Here is a 17,633-nt window from a genome sequence, read left to right on the forward strand (position 1 = left end):
GAAATCAATTAGACATCAGAGTCAACAAGAGTCCAAAATGCGGTACTAGGATGAGATCTCAAAAAATGACAAAATGATCTCTGTTTGTTTCCAAGGTAAACCACTCAAAATCACAGTAATCCAAGTCTATGCCCCAACCAGTAATGCTAAAGAAGCTGAAGTTGAATGGTTCTATGAATACCTATAAGACCTTCTAGAATTAACACACACAAAAGATGTCCTTTTCATTATAGGGGACTGGAATACAAAAGTAGGAAGTCAAGAAACACCTGGAGTAACAGGCAAATTTGGCCTTGGAGTACAGAATGAAGCAGGGCAAAGGCTAATACAGTTTTTCCAGGAGAACGCACTGGTCATAGCAAACACGCTCTTCCAAAAACACAAGAGAAGACTCTACACGTGTACATCACCAGATGGTCAACACCGAAATCAGTTTGATTATATTCTTTGCAGCCAAAGACGGAGAAGCTCTATACAGTCAGCAAAAACAAGACCAGGAGCTGACTGTGGCTCAGATCATGAACTCCTTATTGCCAAATTCAGACTGAAATAGAAGAAAGTATGGAAAACCACTAGACCATTCAGATATGACTTAAATCAAACCCCTTCTGATTATACAGTGGAAGTGAGAAATAGATTTAAGGAATTAGATCTGATAGACAAAGTGCCTGAAGAACTATGGATGGAGGTTTGAGACATTGTACAGGATGCAGGGATCAAGACTATACCCAAGGAAAAGCAATGAAAAAAGGCAAAAGGTCTGTCTGAGGAGGCCTTACAAATAGCAGAGAAAAGAAGAGAAGCTACAAGGCAAAGGAGAAAAGGAAAGATATACCCATTTGAAAGCAGAGTTCCAAAGAATAGCAAAGAGCGATAAGAAGGCCTTCCTCACTGATCAATGCAAAGAAATAAAGGAAAACAATAGAATGGGAAGGACTAGAGATTGCTTCAAAAAAAAATTAGAGATACCAAGGGAATATTTCATGCAAAGATGGGCACAATAAAGGACAGAAAGAGTATGGACCTAACAGAAGCAGAAGATACTAAGAAGAGGTGGCAAGAATACACAGAAGAACTATACAAAAAAGATCTTCAGAACCCAGATAATCATGATGGTTTGATCACTCACCTAGAGCCATACATCCTGGAATCCAAAGTCAAGTGAGCCTTAGGAAGTATCACTCTGAACAAAGCTAGTGGAGGTGAAGGAATTCCAGTTGAGCTATTTCAAATGCTAAAGGATGATGCCATGAAAGAGCTGCACTCAATATGCCAGCAAATTTAGAACACTCAGCAGTGGCCACAGGACTGGAAAAGGTCAGTTTTCATCCCAAACCCAAAGAAAGGCAATGCCAAAGAATGCTCAAACTACCACACAACTGCACTCATCTCGCATGCTAGCAAAGTAATGCTCAAAATTCTCCAAGCCAGGCTTCAACAGTATGTGAACTGGGAACTTCCAGATGTTCAATCTGGATTTTAAAAAGGCAGAGGAACCCGAGATCAAATTGCCAACGTCCGTTGGATCATCAAAAAAGCAAAAGAGTTCCAGAAAAACATCTACTTCTGCTTTATTGACTATGCCAAAGCCTTTGACTGTGTGGATCACAGCAAACTTTGGGAAATTCTGAAAGAGATGGGAATACCAGAACACTTGACCTGCTGAGAAATCAGTATGCAGGTCAGGAAGCAACAGTTAGAACTGGACATGGAAAAACAGACTGGTTACAAATTGGGTTGGGTTATAGCAAGGCTATATATTGTCACCCTGATTATTTACCTATGTGCAGAGTACATCATGAGAAACACTAGGCTGGATGAAGCACAAGCTGGAATCAAGATTGCCAGGAGAAATATCAATAACCTCAGATATGCTGATGACACCACCCTTATTGCAGAAAGTGAAGAAGAGTAAACAGCCTCTTGATGAAAGTGAAAGAGGAGAGTGGAGAAAGTTGTCTTAAAACTCAACATTCAGAAAATGGAGATCATGGCATCTGGTCCCATCACTTCATGATAAATGGAGAAACAATGGAAACAGTGAGAGACTTTATTTTCTTGGGCTCCAAAATCACTGCAGATGGTGACTGCAGCCATGTAATTCAAGTCACTTGCTACTTGGAAGAAAAGTTATGACCAACCTAGACAGCATATTAAAAAGCAGAGACATGAATTTGCCAACAAAGGTCTGTCTAGTCAAAGCTATAGTTTTTCCAGTGGTCATGTATGGATGTATAAGTTGGGTATAAAGAAAGGTGAACACTGAAGAATTGATGCTTTTGAACTGTGGTGTTGGAGAAGACTCTTGCAAGTCCCTTGGACTGTGGGGAGATCCAACCAGTCCATTCTAAAGGAAATCAGTCCTGAATATTCATTGGAAGGACTGATGCTGAAGCTGAAACTCCAATACTTTGGGCACCTCGTGCAAAGAACTGACTCATTGGAAAAGACCCTGATGCTGGAAATATTGAAAGCAGGAGGAAAAGGGGACGGCAGAGGATGAGATGATTGAATGATATCACCAACTCATTGGACATGAGTTTGAACAAGCTTTGGGAGTTTGTGATGGAGAGGGAGGCCTGGTGTGATGCAGTCCATGGGGTCGCAAAGAGTTGGACACAACTGACTGAATTGAACTGGGCCCCACAGAGTCTTGCTCTGTTTGCTCATCATTGCCCAAGACAGTCTATGCCTTAGGATTGTGGTGAGGCAAGAAGAAGTGCTACATTCTAATAGACTTGTTATGGATTAGAATTGAACTGCTTTCTGCTATAAATTCACCCTTTTGTTCTTACCATTAGGAGTCTAGTGGTCATTAAAATGTTCAGTTTCCACTGAATTTTATGTAAACATTGAAGAAAGCAAAAGTCTGTTCATGTCTCTAATTTGAGGAAAGACCTCATGGTCATTGGGATTGATAATAGTAAGGCTATAGGATCTACAAATTTCTGGGTCTCCTCTACCTGTTTGAGGGATATTGCGACCTACCCAGAGAAGTAGAAAGAGGAAGGATATACATTTCTGGTAGCTCAGAAAGAAAGAAAACATGGAGATAGGTGATCCAATTAGACAGTTAATGTGATATCTAATTTTTACTGAATCAGTGAATTAGAAGAAATGTTTGTAGAACTTTTATATTCAGCATCCTGTTGGGAAGATTGAGACCAGTTTATTACTTCTTAACTTATTCTAGAGAAAAGGAAACAAAGTGGGTGAAGTAAATATTGTGACGTCTCAAGATGCTCAATTATTTTCAACAGAGGAAAAAAGAATAAGCATTATATTTTTACCTAATAGTGTGGGTTTAATTTACAAGGGTATGAAGGAGACAGTGCCCTTCTTTTCGTATCTTTCTCAGTGATTTCACTCATTCTCATTAATTCATTTTCATTCTTTCATTCATATATGGTTCTTTTGCATCATTTTTTATTCATTTGTTTACTCATCCATTTATGAACCTACTGAACAAATACTTTTTAAATGTCTCCCACCTGCTGAGTATTGTTATAGGTGCTATGTTGTTCAGTCACTCAGTTGTGTCCAAGTATTTGTGACCCCAAGGACTGCAGTGCACCAGGTTTCCCTGTCTTTCACTGTCTCCTGGAGTCTGCTCTAACTCATGTTCATTGAGTTGTGGTACTATGAATATTGCAATAAATAATACAAGCAAAGATTCCTGGTCCACAGAGTTTAGGTCTAAAGAGGGCAAATGTAGTAGATAGAGTGAAACAACTAACAAATAAATGGAGAAATAAATTATATGAATAAAACTGACTGATGTGATACAGAGGAACTGGTTGGGGAGTTATTTTAGATTATGTGACAAATGAATAAATGATTGAATGAATAAAGAAGAAAGGTACACACATAAATAATAAAAGTTAGCATGTGATAAATGTGATGACAGAATTTTAAATAAAGAGCTCTGTGCTACTGCTAAGTCACTTCAGTCGTGTCCGACTCTGTGCAACCCCATAAACGGCAGCCCACCAGGCTCCCCCATCCCTGGGATTCTCCAGGCAAGAACACTGGAGTGGGTTGCCATTTCCTTCTCCAATGCATGAAAGTGAAAAGTGAAAGTGAAGTAGCTCAGTCGTGTCCGACCCTCAGCGACCCCACGGACTGCAGCCTTCTAGGCTTCTCCATCCATGGGATTTTTCAGGCAAGAGTACTGGAGTCGGATGCCATTGCCTTCTCTCATGTTTCCCTGCTGCTGCTGCTGCTAAGTCGCCTCAGTCGTGTCCGACTCTGTGCGACCCCACAGACGGCAGCCCAACAGGATTCTCCAGGCAGTCCCTAGGATTCTTCAGGCAAGAATACTGGAGTGGGTAAAGAGCTCTGTAAGTATTAAAAAAAGAAAGAATTACATATAACTGGACAGAATTTAAGGCATCCTTAGAGTTTTGGTAGTTGAAGATGGTGAAATAAAGACATTTTGGGTTTGAGAAAAGAAAATGAATAAGAGAAGAAATAAAAGGGAACACCTGCCATGTTCAGCCAAGGGAATTAGGTACAGAAGAATGTAGGAAGGGTAGGGGAGACAGCTTTTTGGAAGTAGAAGAAACAGACTGTGGTCTTCAACATCTTGAAGCAAGTTTTAATTAAAAAATTCTTCAGGCAAAGTATTTGAATAGACATTTCTCCAAAGAAGATATACAAATGACCAAGAAGCATGTGGAAAAATGCTCAGCGTCACTAATAATCAGAGAGATGCAAATCAAAATCTCAAATGACACCCAACTTTACATCTCTTAGAATAACTGTTACCAAAAAGACAAGCGATAGCAAGGGTTGCTTAGGATGTGGAGAAAAGGAAACCCCAGTGTATTATTGGCAGGAATGTAAGTGGGTACAGCCACTATGGAATATATGATGGAGGTTTCTCAAAAATTAAAAACAGGACTACCATATGAAACAACAATCTCACTCCTGGCTATATATCCAAAAGACTTGAAAGTAGGATCTTGAGATATTTCACACCCATGTTCATAGAAGTACTATCCACAATAACCAAGAGAAGTAAGCAATCTACTCCTTCATTAGATGAAAAGATGAATGAAATGTGGTATATACATACAATGGAATATTATTCAGCCTTCAAAAGGAAGGAAATCCTTTCATGTGCCACAATGTGGATGAAACTTGAGGATGTCATACTAAACGAAATAAGCCGTTTAAAAAAGACAAATTCTGTGTGATTCTACTTAAATGATATAGTTAACATTGGCAAATTCCTGAAAGTAGAAAGATAGTTACCAGGGGTTAGCTAGGGGGAGGGAGAAAGAGGAGCTATTGTTTCAAGGATACAAAATGTCATACTTATAACATGAAAAAAAATCCAGCAATGTGAATGTAGTTAACACTACTGAGAAGTACATTTAAAAATGGCTAAGATAGTAAATGTTTTTATCACAATAAAAAAAAAGTTCTTCAGTTTTCAAAATTGTTAGGCTGCTTTTGTATTAAACTTCTAAGGGGTGTGTGCATGTGTGTGTGTGTATATTACATGGCAGGAAAATATACATATCTGCTTGGATCCACATTAACCTCATTCATCTAAATCCCACTTGTATATATCTTGGAAAATTTTCCCATATTGATCAATAAGCTATCCTAAACAAGGGGATGTTGATTATTGTTTCATGAGTCTTTATTCCTCTTGTTTTATCAATATCTGTGTGTTGCAAAAGGTCGCATTACTTCCCCAATAAGATGCCATATGATTATAGGACCTCATTTGTCCCATCCCTGTGTAAGCTCTTGGACACTTTTCTAGCTTTACATATTTGCATAATCTCTAGACCCAATATATTTTCATTGTTAAGTTTAATATATTTAATATGTAAAATTAAATAATATTTTGGATATATGATTGTCTCTTTTATACAGATTAAACTACAATTAAATGACAGAGCCAAGTGAATTTATTGAGTGTTTAATATTTCATTGTTTCTTGATGCATTTTCTATTTTACACATATTAAATTACATAAAAATATATAAAGTAAATACTGAATCACTATATCACCTGCATTAGGACATGAGTACTGAGATAAAGCATATATAATTTTAGATGTGTTTAATTCTGGAGTCCTTGTCTATTTACTTTTATAATTACTGGAAATTTTTTGGTTGTTTTTATTTTGTTTTTTGCTTTTTAGAACTTTTTTCCTATAGTTACCTGCGTTTTGTGTTAACACAGGAGAGATGCTTTTCATTGTGCAAAACTGGCTCACTTTATGTGATCTGAACTTGAGAAGCTATTTCTCAGGTTTCAAGACAAGTTAAATGTATGGGAGCACCTACTAGTGAAAGCTGATACAGTCCTACAGACCGGTTTTATTGGACCTTGTAATTTAGTATGAGGAAGCCCTTACGTGTATAGTCAAGGGAATCCTGCTGCCAAAAAAAATGCTTATTGCTTAAATTTTGCAAGAGAGTGGACTTAGGCAAGAAATACAAGAACTAAGAAACTCTATAAAACATTCTATTTAGATGGAAACACATCTAAGAAGGATAAGTTGTTTAGTGTTGATGTACTAAAAGGTTTCATGAGGGCTGAGATGAGGTTTGCCTCCTTTACTTCTGAATCCTTAGCATGGTAACTGACTTGAATGTGTCATTGTTTACTGAATTAACAAATGTTCACCAGTTTGGAATTTCTTCCTCAAAATATTTGAAAACTAGCCTTTTGTCCTCCTTCTTCCATAGGACCATATATCTATCATTTACAATAAAAACAAGGAAATATATAATTTGTGTGACAAATTTCCTTTTTAGAGGAAAACAAATGCTTCTTTGCTTAACCAGAAACCCTGAGCCAGCTAAAAAATATACTATAACTTTGGAATTAAAAACTGTAATAATGAAAAGTGACCTGAACTAATTAAAAGGAAGGTAATGCTGAGTTGCAAAGGCTTGGTAATCAAATTTGCTAGGCTCAAATTTCAGCTCTACAGTTTAACAGCTGCATCTGGTTGGATGAATTGCTTAACTTCTGTTCTCACTTTCTTCTTTTATTAAATTAAGAGTTTTGTAGAGATTTAATGAGTCAATGTATACACAGTGTTTTGTGCCTACATGTAGTGCCTTTGTTCCCAGTCGTGTCTGACTCTCCGCGACCCCATAGACTGTAGCCCGCCAGGCTCTTCTGTCCATGGGATTATCCCAGGCAAGAAAACTGGAGTGGGTTGCTATTTCCTTCTCCATGGGATCTTCCTGACCCAAGAGTCGAAGCTTCATCTCCTGCATCTTGTGCATTTGCAGACAGATTCTTCACCACTGAGCCATCTGGGAAGCCCTTGTGTCTACCTGATAAATAATAAATAATATCTATTGAATTTTTCTCCAAATGATGGTACTCATTTTCCTAATTTTCAGTGGACTGCAAGCTTCTTGGGACAGGGACCATATTTTATTTATTCCTAGAGCCTAGCACAGCATCTGGCATAGGTTGGTACTTAATAAATAAATATGTGTTGAATTAATAAGGAAAATAAATATTTAAACAACTATTTGGTGACTATTGTGCATGGTACATCATATAACTTGTAACTGAAGTATATGAAAACACTCAACAGAGTCATTTACAATATAGAAATAGGAATGTTTTCTATTACTGGAATGATCTGTAATTCCTTTGATTAGTCAAGATTTTCTATGATAATTTAGGAACTCACAAGTAATGTTGAGCTCAAATAACTGTATATCAGATGGAGACTATACTACAGTGTATTCACATCATAGCCATATTGTAGCTTTAAGTAACCACATGGTGATTTTTACCATTAAGGAATTTTTCTCATTTGCTTTCATTAGTACAACCCCTACTATACAATGCTTGCTTATAAGTGTAGATAATTGGTTTTGAAAATTTCACAACAAAAACTGTAAAGCCTTTTGTACTTGGTAATTAGGAAAGGCATCAGCAATTCTGAAGAAGGAATTTGCTTTTAACGAAAATATTCTCTACATCCATCTGAAAGCTCTCATGTGGCAAATGCTGCAAGTATAACTCTTAATTATATCTAAATCCTACCTCTCAATCATACCTACATCATCAGACTGGTAAATACTCTGAGCTATGTGAAAGTATTTTACATTTCTAAATGAATATAATTTGGCATAAAGTAGTTATATCAAAGACATCTCTTTTAATAAAAGTGATTACCACTTTATGCATATCTCAGAAATATGTAACATTCTCTGGATATGGGTTCCAATATGTAACAAACTTTTCTAGGCTTATTGAGTCAAAAAAACTATTCCAAACAGATTAAAAGCTATTAAAATAGGCTAAGACTATTGCCAAACATGAAATTATACTTGGAATCAAAGTCTCAAAACAAAATTAACATGGTCATTTATACCTTTACTGGAAGAACAAAATTTGACACAAAAACTAAACTATTATCAGGGGAAAACCATTCCTATCAGAAACAAATGTAAACTCCAGTTGAATTTCAAGATATATTATTCTCCTTGAGATTAATGGAGAGAGATTTTCACACATGATCTTGTTTACAAGAACACACACTATTTTAGACTCATGCTTGGCATAACATTACATGCTGTAGAAATATAATGCAACATTTTCATAGAATGCAACTTACTTTCCAAGTTTATAAGTTAACCAAAAACAACACATTCAAAAATCAGTATCTATAAATTCATAGGTTTTTTTTTTTTTTTTACCCAAACAAAATAAAACAGATGTCAAAATAATTTGGGCAAATAGATTCATTTGAAAATTGAAATATCCTTCTTTTTCCATTCTTCACCTATAATTCAAAGATGGCTATATACAAGGATGCTATATTCAAAGATGGCTATTTTATTTATCAATCTTACTCACATTTTTCTCAAAATTTAACTATAAGAATAGTAAAACATGGTATACTCATTGGATCATTTTGTAAAAACTTAAATGAAACATAAATACAAATTCAAATTACAGTTTTTTCCCCTCCAAGTTAGGGGATATTGGTCCTGGAAGAAAATTCAGAAAATAAATGGACACAAAATGTGCATGCAAAATATGTTTCTTTTAGAACTCTTAACATTTAAACTGCAATGTGTACAGCTTTTAATACAGAATTTTAAAAATCCTTGAATCCTCATTATAAATTATGAGTTCTTTACTTCAGCCAGTTGGTAGGATATATTAAATAAGGGCTAATTAAAAATCTAATATTTGCTTTGGCATTCTTTTCAAAGTTTCAAACACAATGTATTTTTTCCTAAATGCTTTATTTCAAATTAAGAAAACTAAGGCATAAAAATTATGCACATGTTTCAAGTGAGAACTTTTAATTTTCTTCTTCTACCTTTAAAAATTAACTTCAGATAACCACCCCAGACTTTTCCCTACAGTGGTATAAACTGGATAACTACTAATACATAATTTAGATAAATGAATAATATTTCTCAAGTTTTAGTTCTATGCATTTTTTATAAAACCTTTGATGCCTGCCTCACCTAATAGTAAGTAGTAGTAACTGACAAATGAATAAATGAGCAGTTAATTATACTAACAGAAAAACTTAGATGTACTGGTTTTGATTTTTATATTATATTCTTTCAAGTAAGGTGGTTACATTTATTGATAATTAAAAATGTCAGCATCAAAGAATTGAAAATGTGAAATGTTATGGTGTTCTATTATAGGCACCATGAATGACATCCAGGTCTTCTACCAATTGAAAAACTCTGAGAGTCACTGACTTAGCATCTATTATGGCTGTGTCTAAGTACGCAAATAAAATCCTAAACCACTAATAACTGAGTATTTCTACTTTTTCTGGCCTATCAATGGCCACACAGGCAGTAGGAGATTAAAATGGTAGTCCTGGCTTTCCTACTAACTCCAGAGCAATCGAATATGTAAGATTTATCTCATAAGACTATTCCATATAGATTATTTCTCATTATGTTCAATAAATATTAAAGTGACATAACAGTTCCCCTTTTGATTGCTGGGTGTAGGGGTACATTAATATTGAGTAAGAGTGCATATTGTTGAAAGATTTTTCTAACATTCCTGCCCCATTTTAAGCTACAAACCAATGACGTTTCCATTTTATACTTAATTTCCATATCTTATAGACAATAATCAAATAATTACAATACAAGCATTACAAATTCTCTTTACAACATCTCATCTTTTATTGCTACTACAGCCCAGTTGAATTTCAAGGATAATAGTGAAAATAGCACTGAACCAGGGAAACAGGAAAACTTTATTTGAGCCTGGGATTTTCCCTTAAATAAATTTGCCTGATTAAGGCAAATATGAGTGTCAATTTTCTCAAAAGCAAACTAGGAAAAATATCTGCCTCAAAAGTTTGCCATAAGGATTAAAATGAAGTGATGTAAATGAGAACTGTAAATTATATTACTATAAATTGCAAATTATAAAGTACTATTTCAATGTATATTATAACTCTGATTTTGAAAATCTCTCTATTCTTATAGCACTGCTATTTTTAAAATGTGGTGGACTCCTTTGAACATAAAAACAAGCTAAGTATTTCTGGACAGAATTTGCAATAAATAATCCTTTCAAGTAAAGTAACAGGCTGAGACAAACATTGTTTGGATACTCCTTTTCCATATTGGCAATTCTCTTTTTAGAATGAAAAAGTTTACTAACAAATACATAAGATTCTCATTAAAGTGAACTTGTTATGTGCCCACATTGAGATGCTCAAAATTTAAAATTAAAAATAGGATATTTTTTACATATAAAAGAAGCATAGCCATGCTTCTTTCTTTCAACCACTGTCATTAAAAGAATTTTTTCATGTTGAAATTATCGATCAAACTATTGTGTACACAGGTTTAACTGACCACTATCAATAAAGGAACATAGATTCTAGCTGTTAAATCTAACAATCATAAATGGACAAAAATGTCACTCAAACTTTTATTTTTATGCACATGGTTTCAACGCAAACATTGTTCTTGTCTGTCCTCAAGATGGGTCTCATGTTTGTCAAGACTTTCAGACACATCACATACACATAGCAAATTTGCTAACTTACCTAGAAAATCCTGCTTTACATGTGAATTAGTCTTTCATTAGGAATTAGTATAAGCCATAATGACTAATCTTACATAACGCATTTGTTTATTTTCTTCTGAAAAGTCAGCTCATACATTTCCTTTATGCTAAAATCTTATAAAACATTTCTTGCTACCTTTTTTCCCTCTGTCCTTAGCTTAACACAATGCATGAACTGTAACCATGTCTCTCAGCCTTTAATTAAAAATTAACATTTAAAACATATCAGAATAAATTAGGATGTTTCATCTTCATTTTTTATTGTTTTCAGCACTGAGTCTTCTCCCAAAATTTTACATAGTTCATTGAGTCTCTGCTGCATTTTGGGAATTCCGGCTAGCTGAGATTCTAGCTTTTGTTTTTCTTCACTTAGTGTTAAACGAATAGCACTATCCAGTTGTTCAAAGCGCCAACCTCCTTCACCATCAAACTGTAACAAATGAGTGTGGTATTTCCTGCATAATCAAAATGAAATCATATTATTAGCAATAATTACACAAGGCCATTTTACTTACAGATTTATCATTCTAATTGATATTCAAAGGCAAATTTTAAGTAAGGTATCTATTTTACATTTGATTTTCAAGAATCCCTCAAGTGGTAAAATATTGTGATTGTTTTCACTCACAAAATCATTAATTTCTAGAAAATTCTATTGTTTGTATTAAATTTATTTTATATTCTGAATATATGTGAATTGCAAAGGAAGACATACTATTACATTTATTTATATTCATAACCTAGTATAGCTCCTGAATAAATATAAAATACTTAAAAAGTGAAGAACTAAAGATGAAAGTGGAAGAGGAGAGTGAAAAGGTTGGCTTAAAAACTCAACATTCAGAAAACTAAGATCATGGCATCCAGTCCCACCACTTCATGGGAAATAGATGGGGAAACAGTGGAAACAGTGAGACTTTATTTTGGGGGGCTCCAAAATCACTGCAGATGGTGACTGCAGCCATGATATTAAAAGATGCTTGCCCCTTGGAAGAAAAGTTATCACCAACCTAGACAGTGTATTAAAAAGCAGAGACACTACTTTGCCAACAAAGGCAAAGCTATGGTTTTTCCCGTAGTCATGTATGGATATGAGAGTTGGACTACAAAGAGAGTTGGACTATAAAGAAAGCTGAGCGCCAAAGAATTGATGCTTTTGAATTGTGGTGTTGGAGAAGACTCTTGAGAGTCCCTTGGACTGCAAGGAGATCCAACCAGTCCATCCTAAAGGAAATCAGTCCTGAATATTCATTGGAAGGACTGATACTGAAGCTGAAACTCCAATCTTTTGGCCACCTGATGAGAACGGACTCATTGGAAAAGACCCTGATGCTGGGAAAGATTGAAGTGGGAGAAGGAGGGAACGACAGAGGATGAGATGATTGGATGGCATCACCAACTTGATGGACATGAGTTTGAGTAAACTCTGGTACTTGGTGATGGACAGGGAAGCCTGACGTGCTGCAGTCCATGGGGTCGCAAAGAGTTGGACATGACTGAGTGACTGAACTGAACTAGAATGGGAATAAGAACAGGAAGCAGAGGCAAGAAAGTAAAAATTTTAAAGGTTATTAAGAAAATAACTAAGAAGAATAAAGGAAATACACTATCCTTTGGGAATGAGTTAGTCAACATAAGAAAAATTTCTCAAAAATCACAGTTTTAAAATGTTTTTTTAAAAATAAACTTATAGAAATCCTCTAAAGCCAGTTTCATGCTTTCATATAATTTGCTCTCTTTTTCTTATGGTTCAAGTTCATAACTAGGAATTTCAGAGAGGTATAGAGATGATTTTTACTGATGAGACAGGAGGTAAACAACCTTTTCCTAAGTGAAAGTTAAGGTTACCAATCTTTGGGAATTGTAGGGTGTATGTTTAAAGTAGGTAGTCCTGGCAGATCTGGCCTCATATGGCTGAGCTACTGCATCTTGACACTATGCTGAAGTGGCACATGTTCTTATGTGTCTTCAGTTTTTATGCTTTTACCTTACAGGTTTTCTCACTTCTTGATTTCTTTTAAGTTCTCATTGTTATTAGTTACTATGTTCAGTGTGGATATATCAGGTCACTTTACCCTCCTTTCTAAAATTGAAATATGATTTATATATTATAAATTTATTCCTTTAGAATGTAAAATTCAGTGATTTTTGGTATAGTCACACCCTCATGTAACCACCAGCACTATCCAATTCCAGAATATTTCTTCATTCCCCAAAGAATCCTCATACCCATTAGCAGTCCATCTCCATTTCTTCTGCTGCTCAGTCCCTGCCTACTACCAAGCTCCTCTCTGCAGATTTGTCTATTCTGGATATTTCATACATATAGACTCATATGAAACAGCTTTTTGTTACTGACTTCTTCCACTCCTTGGAAGGAAAGTTATGACCAACCTAGATAGCATATTCAAAAGCAGAGACATTACTTTGCCAACAAAGGTTCGTCTAGTCAAGGCTATGGTTTTTCCTGTGGTCATGTATGGATGTGAGAGTTGGACTGTGAAGAAGGCTGAGCGCTGAAGAATTGATGCTTTTGAACTGTGGTGTTAGAGAAGACTCTTGAGAGTCCCTTGGACTGCAAGGAGATCCAGCCAGTCCATTCTGAAGGAGATCAGCCCTGGGATTTCTTTGGAAGGAATGATGCTAAAGCTGAAACTCCAGTACTTTGGCCACCTCATGTGGAGTTGACTCATTGGAAAAGACTCTGATGCTGGGAGGGATTGGGAGCAGGAGGAGAAGGGGATGACAGAGGATGAGATGGCTGGATGGCATCGCTGACTCAATGGACGTGAGTCTCAGTGAACTCCGGGAGTTGGTGATGGACAGGGAGGCCTGGTGTGCTGCGATTCATGGGGTTGCAAAGAGTTGGACACGACTGAGCGACTGATGTGATCTGATCTGATCTTCCACCCAACAAATGATCTAAAAGTTGTAGTATTAGTACTTCATTTTTATGGCTTAATAATATTCCATTTATGGTATTATACATTTTGTCTATTTATCAATTGATAGAAATTTGGGTTTCATTACATTTTGATTGGATGGTTTTACCATTAAGATGTGGAAATTAAACTAATTAAATTAAACTATGCCTAAAAGGGTAAATATCACTCTTAAGCTGAAGGCTGATGTTCATATGTTTGATATCATATGACAGATACTAATCTTTTCCATATACTTTTGAGTAACTATCTTTAAGGTTTCAACTTTTCCATAAATTTGACCTCCCAACAGGTGGGACCTCGCTAAAATTAAATTTAAAACAATGTGTTCTTACATTAAGGGAAATTTTTTTTTTAATGACAACATTGCTATTAAAATACGAGAGCTAAAACAAAAGTAATGAAAAAACAAAAGAAGGATAGTGATACAGGAAAGAGAATTAATAGGGAAAAAATATCATTTTGTTTATTTCATTGTCAACTTCTCTTGGACTTTCCTAATCGTGAATCTTCAACCAGGAGCAATTTTAGAATGCAGTAGTTCAGATCTTGAGCAACTTCCATTTTCAGTGTATATTAAAGGTTTGGCTCATCATTCCAGTTCTACAACATTATTTGGTTTCTACACAGGGGAAGAAACCATATCAGTGTTTCATGACCTATGTTCTATATTATGTGCTAAAATACTATCTAAGGGTTTATTTTAGTCAGAGGAATTTAAAAGAAAACTATTTTAACAGAGGCTTATTGGAAATAATCTGCAGACTTTCTGTACAAGTAAGATAAAGCATTGGATGTGGTAATTATAAAATTGCAATTCTATTCAGGAATCACATAATTTAATAAGCTTCTATAATTTTTGATGTCTTCAGATATAGTATTGATTTTACTCTTTATGATCAACAATTACCCATTTGTTGTATGGAGGAAAATATAATACATATTTTTCCTCTTCTGAAATCTTTTCAGGGAAAATAAGAATTTCATGTAGGAAGAGAGGATAATCAGAAATGATAGATTTCTATAACCTAAAATGACTAAACTAGTTCATAAATCAGAATTAACATGATTATTAGTTTACAGGGAAATACACCATGGGTAGCTACAATTAAAAACATGTTTGTTCGTTTGGTTTTTGGTTCAAAAGTATGAAATTATATTTTATTATTTATTTAAAAATTTGTCTACTACACACCTGTTTGAAATGGCAAGAATCCAGAACACTGACATCTTCAAAAGCTGATAAAGCTGTGGACCAACAGGAACTCTCTTTCATTGTTTTTTGGTGGTTTAGTCGCTAAGTTGTGTCCCACTCTTGCAAACCTATGGACTGTAGCCTGCTAGGCTCCTTTGTCCATGGGATTCTCCAGGCAGGAATACTGGAGTGGGTTGCCATTTCCTTCTCCAGGGGCTTTCATTGCTAGTGGAAATGAAAAGTGGAATAGCTATTTTGGAATACAGTTTTGTAGTTTCTAACACAACTAAACACACTCTTACCAGTACGATCCAGTAACTTCACTTCTTGATATTTACTTAAAGGGACTTGAGAAAATGCATGTCAACACAAAAACCTGCATATGAATGTTTATAACACCTTTATTCATAATGGCTAACACTTGGAGGCAACCAAGCCTATCTTCAGTAGGTGAATGGATAAACACACTGTGTACGTTGAAACAATGAAATATTATTTAACGCTAAAAAGAAATGAGGTATCAAGCTGTGAAAAGACATGGAGGAAACAAATGATTATCACTAAGTTAAAGAAAACAGTCTGAAAAGGCTACATACTGAATGGTTCCAGGTACATGATATTACAGGAAAGGAAAAACTGTGGACACATTAAAGATGAGTGGTTTCTGGGGTTGACGTTGTTGTTTAGTCTCTAAGTTGTGTCCAACTTTTTGCAACCCCATGGACTGCAGTGCACCAGGCTTCACTGTCCTTCACTATCTCCAGAGTTTGCTCAAACCCATGACTATTGAGCCAGTGATGCTATCCAACCATCTCATCCTTTGTGGTCCCCTTCTCTTCCTGCCCTCAATCTTTCCTAGCATCAGGGTCTTTTCTAATGAGTTGGTTCTTTGCATCAGGTGAACAAAATATTAGAATTTCAGTTTCAGCCTCAGTCCTTCCAATGAATATTCAGGGTTGATTTCCTTCAGGATTGACTGGTTTGATCACTTTGCAGCCTAAGAGAATCTCAAGAATATTCTCCAGCACCACAATTCAAAGCATCAATTCTTCAGTGCTCAGGCTTCTTTATAGTCAAACTCTCACATCCATACATGACTACTGGAAAAACCAGAGCTTTGATTAGATGGGCCTTTGTTGGCAAAATGATGTCTCTACTTTTTAATACACTGTCTAGGTTTGTAATAGCTTTGCTTCCAAGGAACAGAGGTCTTTTAATTTCATGATTGCAGTCACTGACTGCAGTGATTTGGAGCCCAAGAAAATAAAATCTGTTTTGCTTCCACTTTTTCCTTTTCTATTTGTCATGAAGTTCTGGGATTGGAATTTATGATCCATGGGTTGAGAAGAGGGATAAAATGGCAGAGCACAGAGGATTTTTAGAGCAATCAAAATACTCTGTATAACACTATAAGGATGCATTTTTCAAATTTGAGGACATATTGAGTGCAGCACTTACACAGCATCATCTTTTAGGACTTAAAACAGTCAACTGGAATGCCATCAGCTCCACTAGCTTTGTTCTTTGTAATGCTTCCTAAGGCCCACTTGACTTCACATTCCAGGATGTTTGGATCTAGGTGAGTGGTCACACCATCATGATTATCTGGGTCATTAAGATCTTTTCTGTGTAGTTCTTCTGTGTATTCTTGCCATGTCTTCTTAATATCTTCTGTTTCTGTTAGGTCCATACCATTTCTGTCCTTTATTGTGCCCTTCTTTGCATGAAATGTTCCCTTGGTATCTCTAATTTTCCTGGAGACCTCTAGTCTTTCCCATTCTATTGTTTTCCTCTCTTTCTTTGCATTGATCACTGAAGATGGCTTTCTTATCTCTCCTTTCTATTCTTTGGAACTCTGCAATTAAATGGGTATATCTTTCCTTTTCTCTTTTGCCTTTAGCTTCTCTTATTTTCTCTGCTATTTGGAAGGTCCCCTCTGACAACCATTTTGCCTTTTTGCATTACTTTTTCTTGGGGATTGTCTTGATCCTTGTCTCTTGTACAATGTCACGAACCTCCATCCATAGTTCATCAGGCACTGTATCAGATCTAGTCCCTTAAATCTATTTCTCACTTCCACTGTATAATCATAAGGGATTTGATTTAGGTCATACATCTATGGTCTAGTGGTTTCCCCTACTTTCTTCAATTTAAGTCTGAATTTGGCAATAAGGAGTTCATGATATGAGCCACAGTCAGCTCCCGGTCTTGTTTTTGCTGACTGTATAGAGCTTCTCTATCTTTGGCTGCAAAGAATATAATCAATCTGATTTCGGTGTTGACCATCTGGTGATGTCCATGTGTAGAGTCTTCTCTTGTGTTGTTGGAAGAGGGTGTTTGCTATGACCAGTGCATTCTCTTGGTATGTTAGCCTTTGCCCTGCTTCATTTTGTACACCAAGACCAAAATGGACTGCTACCTCAAGTATCTCTTGA

At 35.7% G+C, this 17,633-nt stretch overlaps 1 protein-coding gene across 2 annotated transcripts in view; it reads right to left on the minus strand.

Annotated features, from left to right (window-relative positions):
* Positions 1-8,132: 8,132 nt before the first annotated feature.
* ABCD2 (ATP binding cassette subfamily D member 2) overlaps positions 8,133-17,633 on the minus strand; it is a 96,403-nt gene continuing 86,902 nt past the window's right edge. For both annotated transcript variants that reach the window (XM_027542581.1, XM_027542580.1), the window contains one exon: positions 8,133-11,516. In XM_027542581.1, coding sequence (XP_027398382.1) covers positions 11,297-11,516 — 220 coding nt within the window. In that variant the 3' untranslated portion in view covers positions 8,133-11,296. The remainder of the gene's footprint in view (positions 11,517-17,633) is intronic.

Source organism: Bos indicus x Bos taurus, chromosome 5 (genome assembly GCF_003369695.1).
Source record: "Bos indicus x Bos taurus breed Angus x Brahman F1 hybrid chromosome 5, Bos_hybrid_MaternalHap_v2.0, whole genome shotgun sequence".
NCBI lineage: Eukaryota > Metazoa > Chordata > Mammalia > Artiodactyla > Bovidae > Bos > Bos indicus x Bos taurus.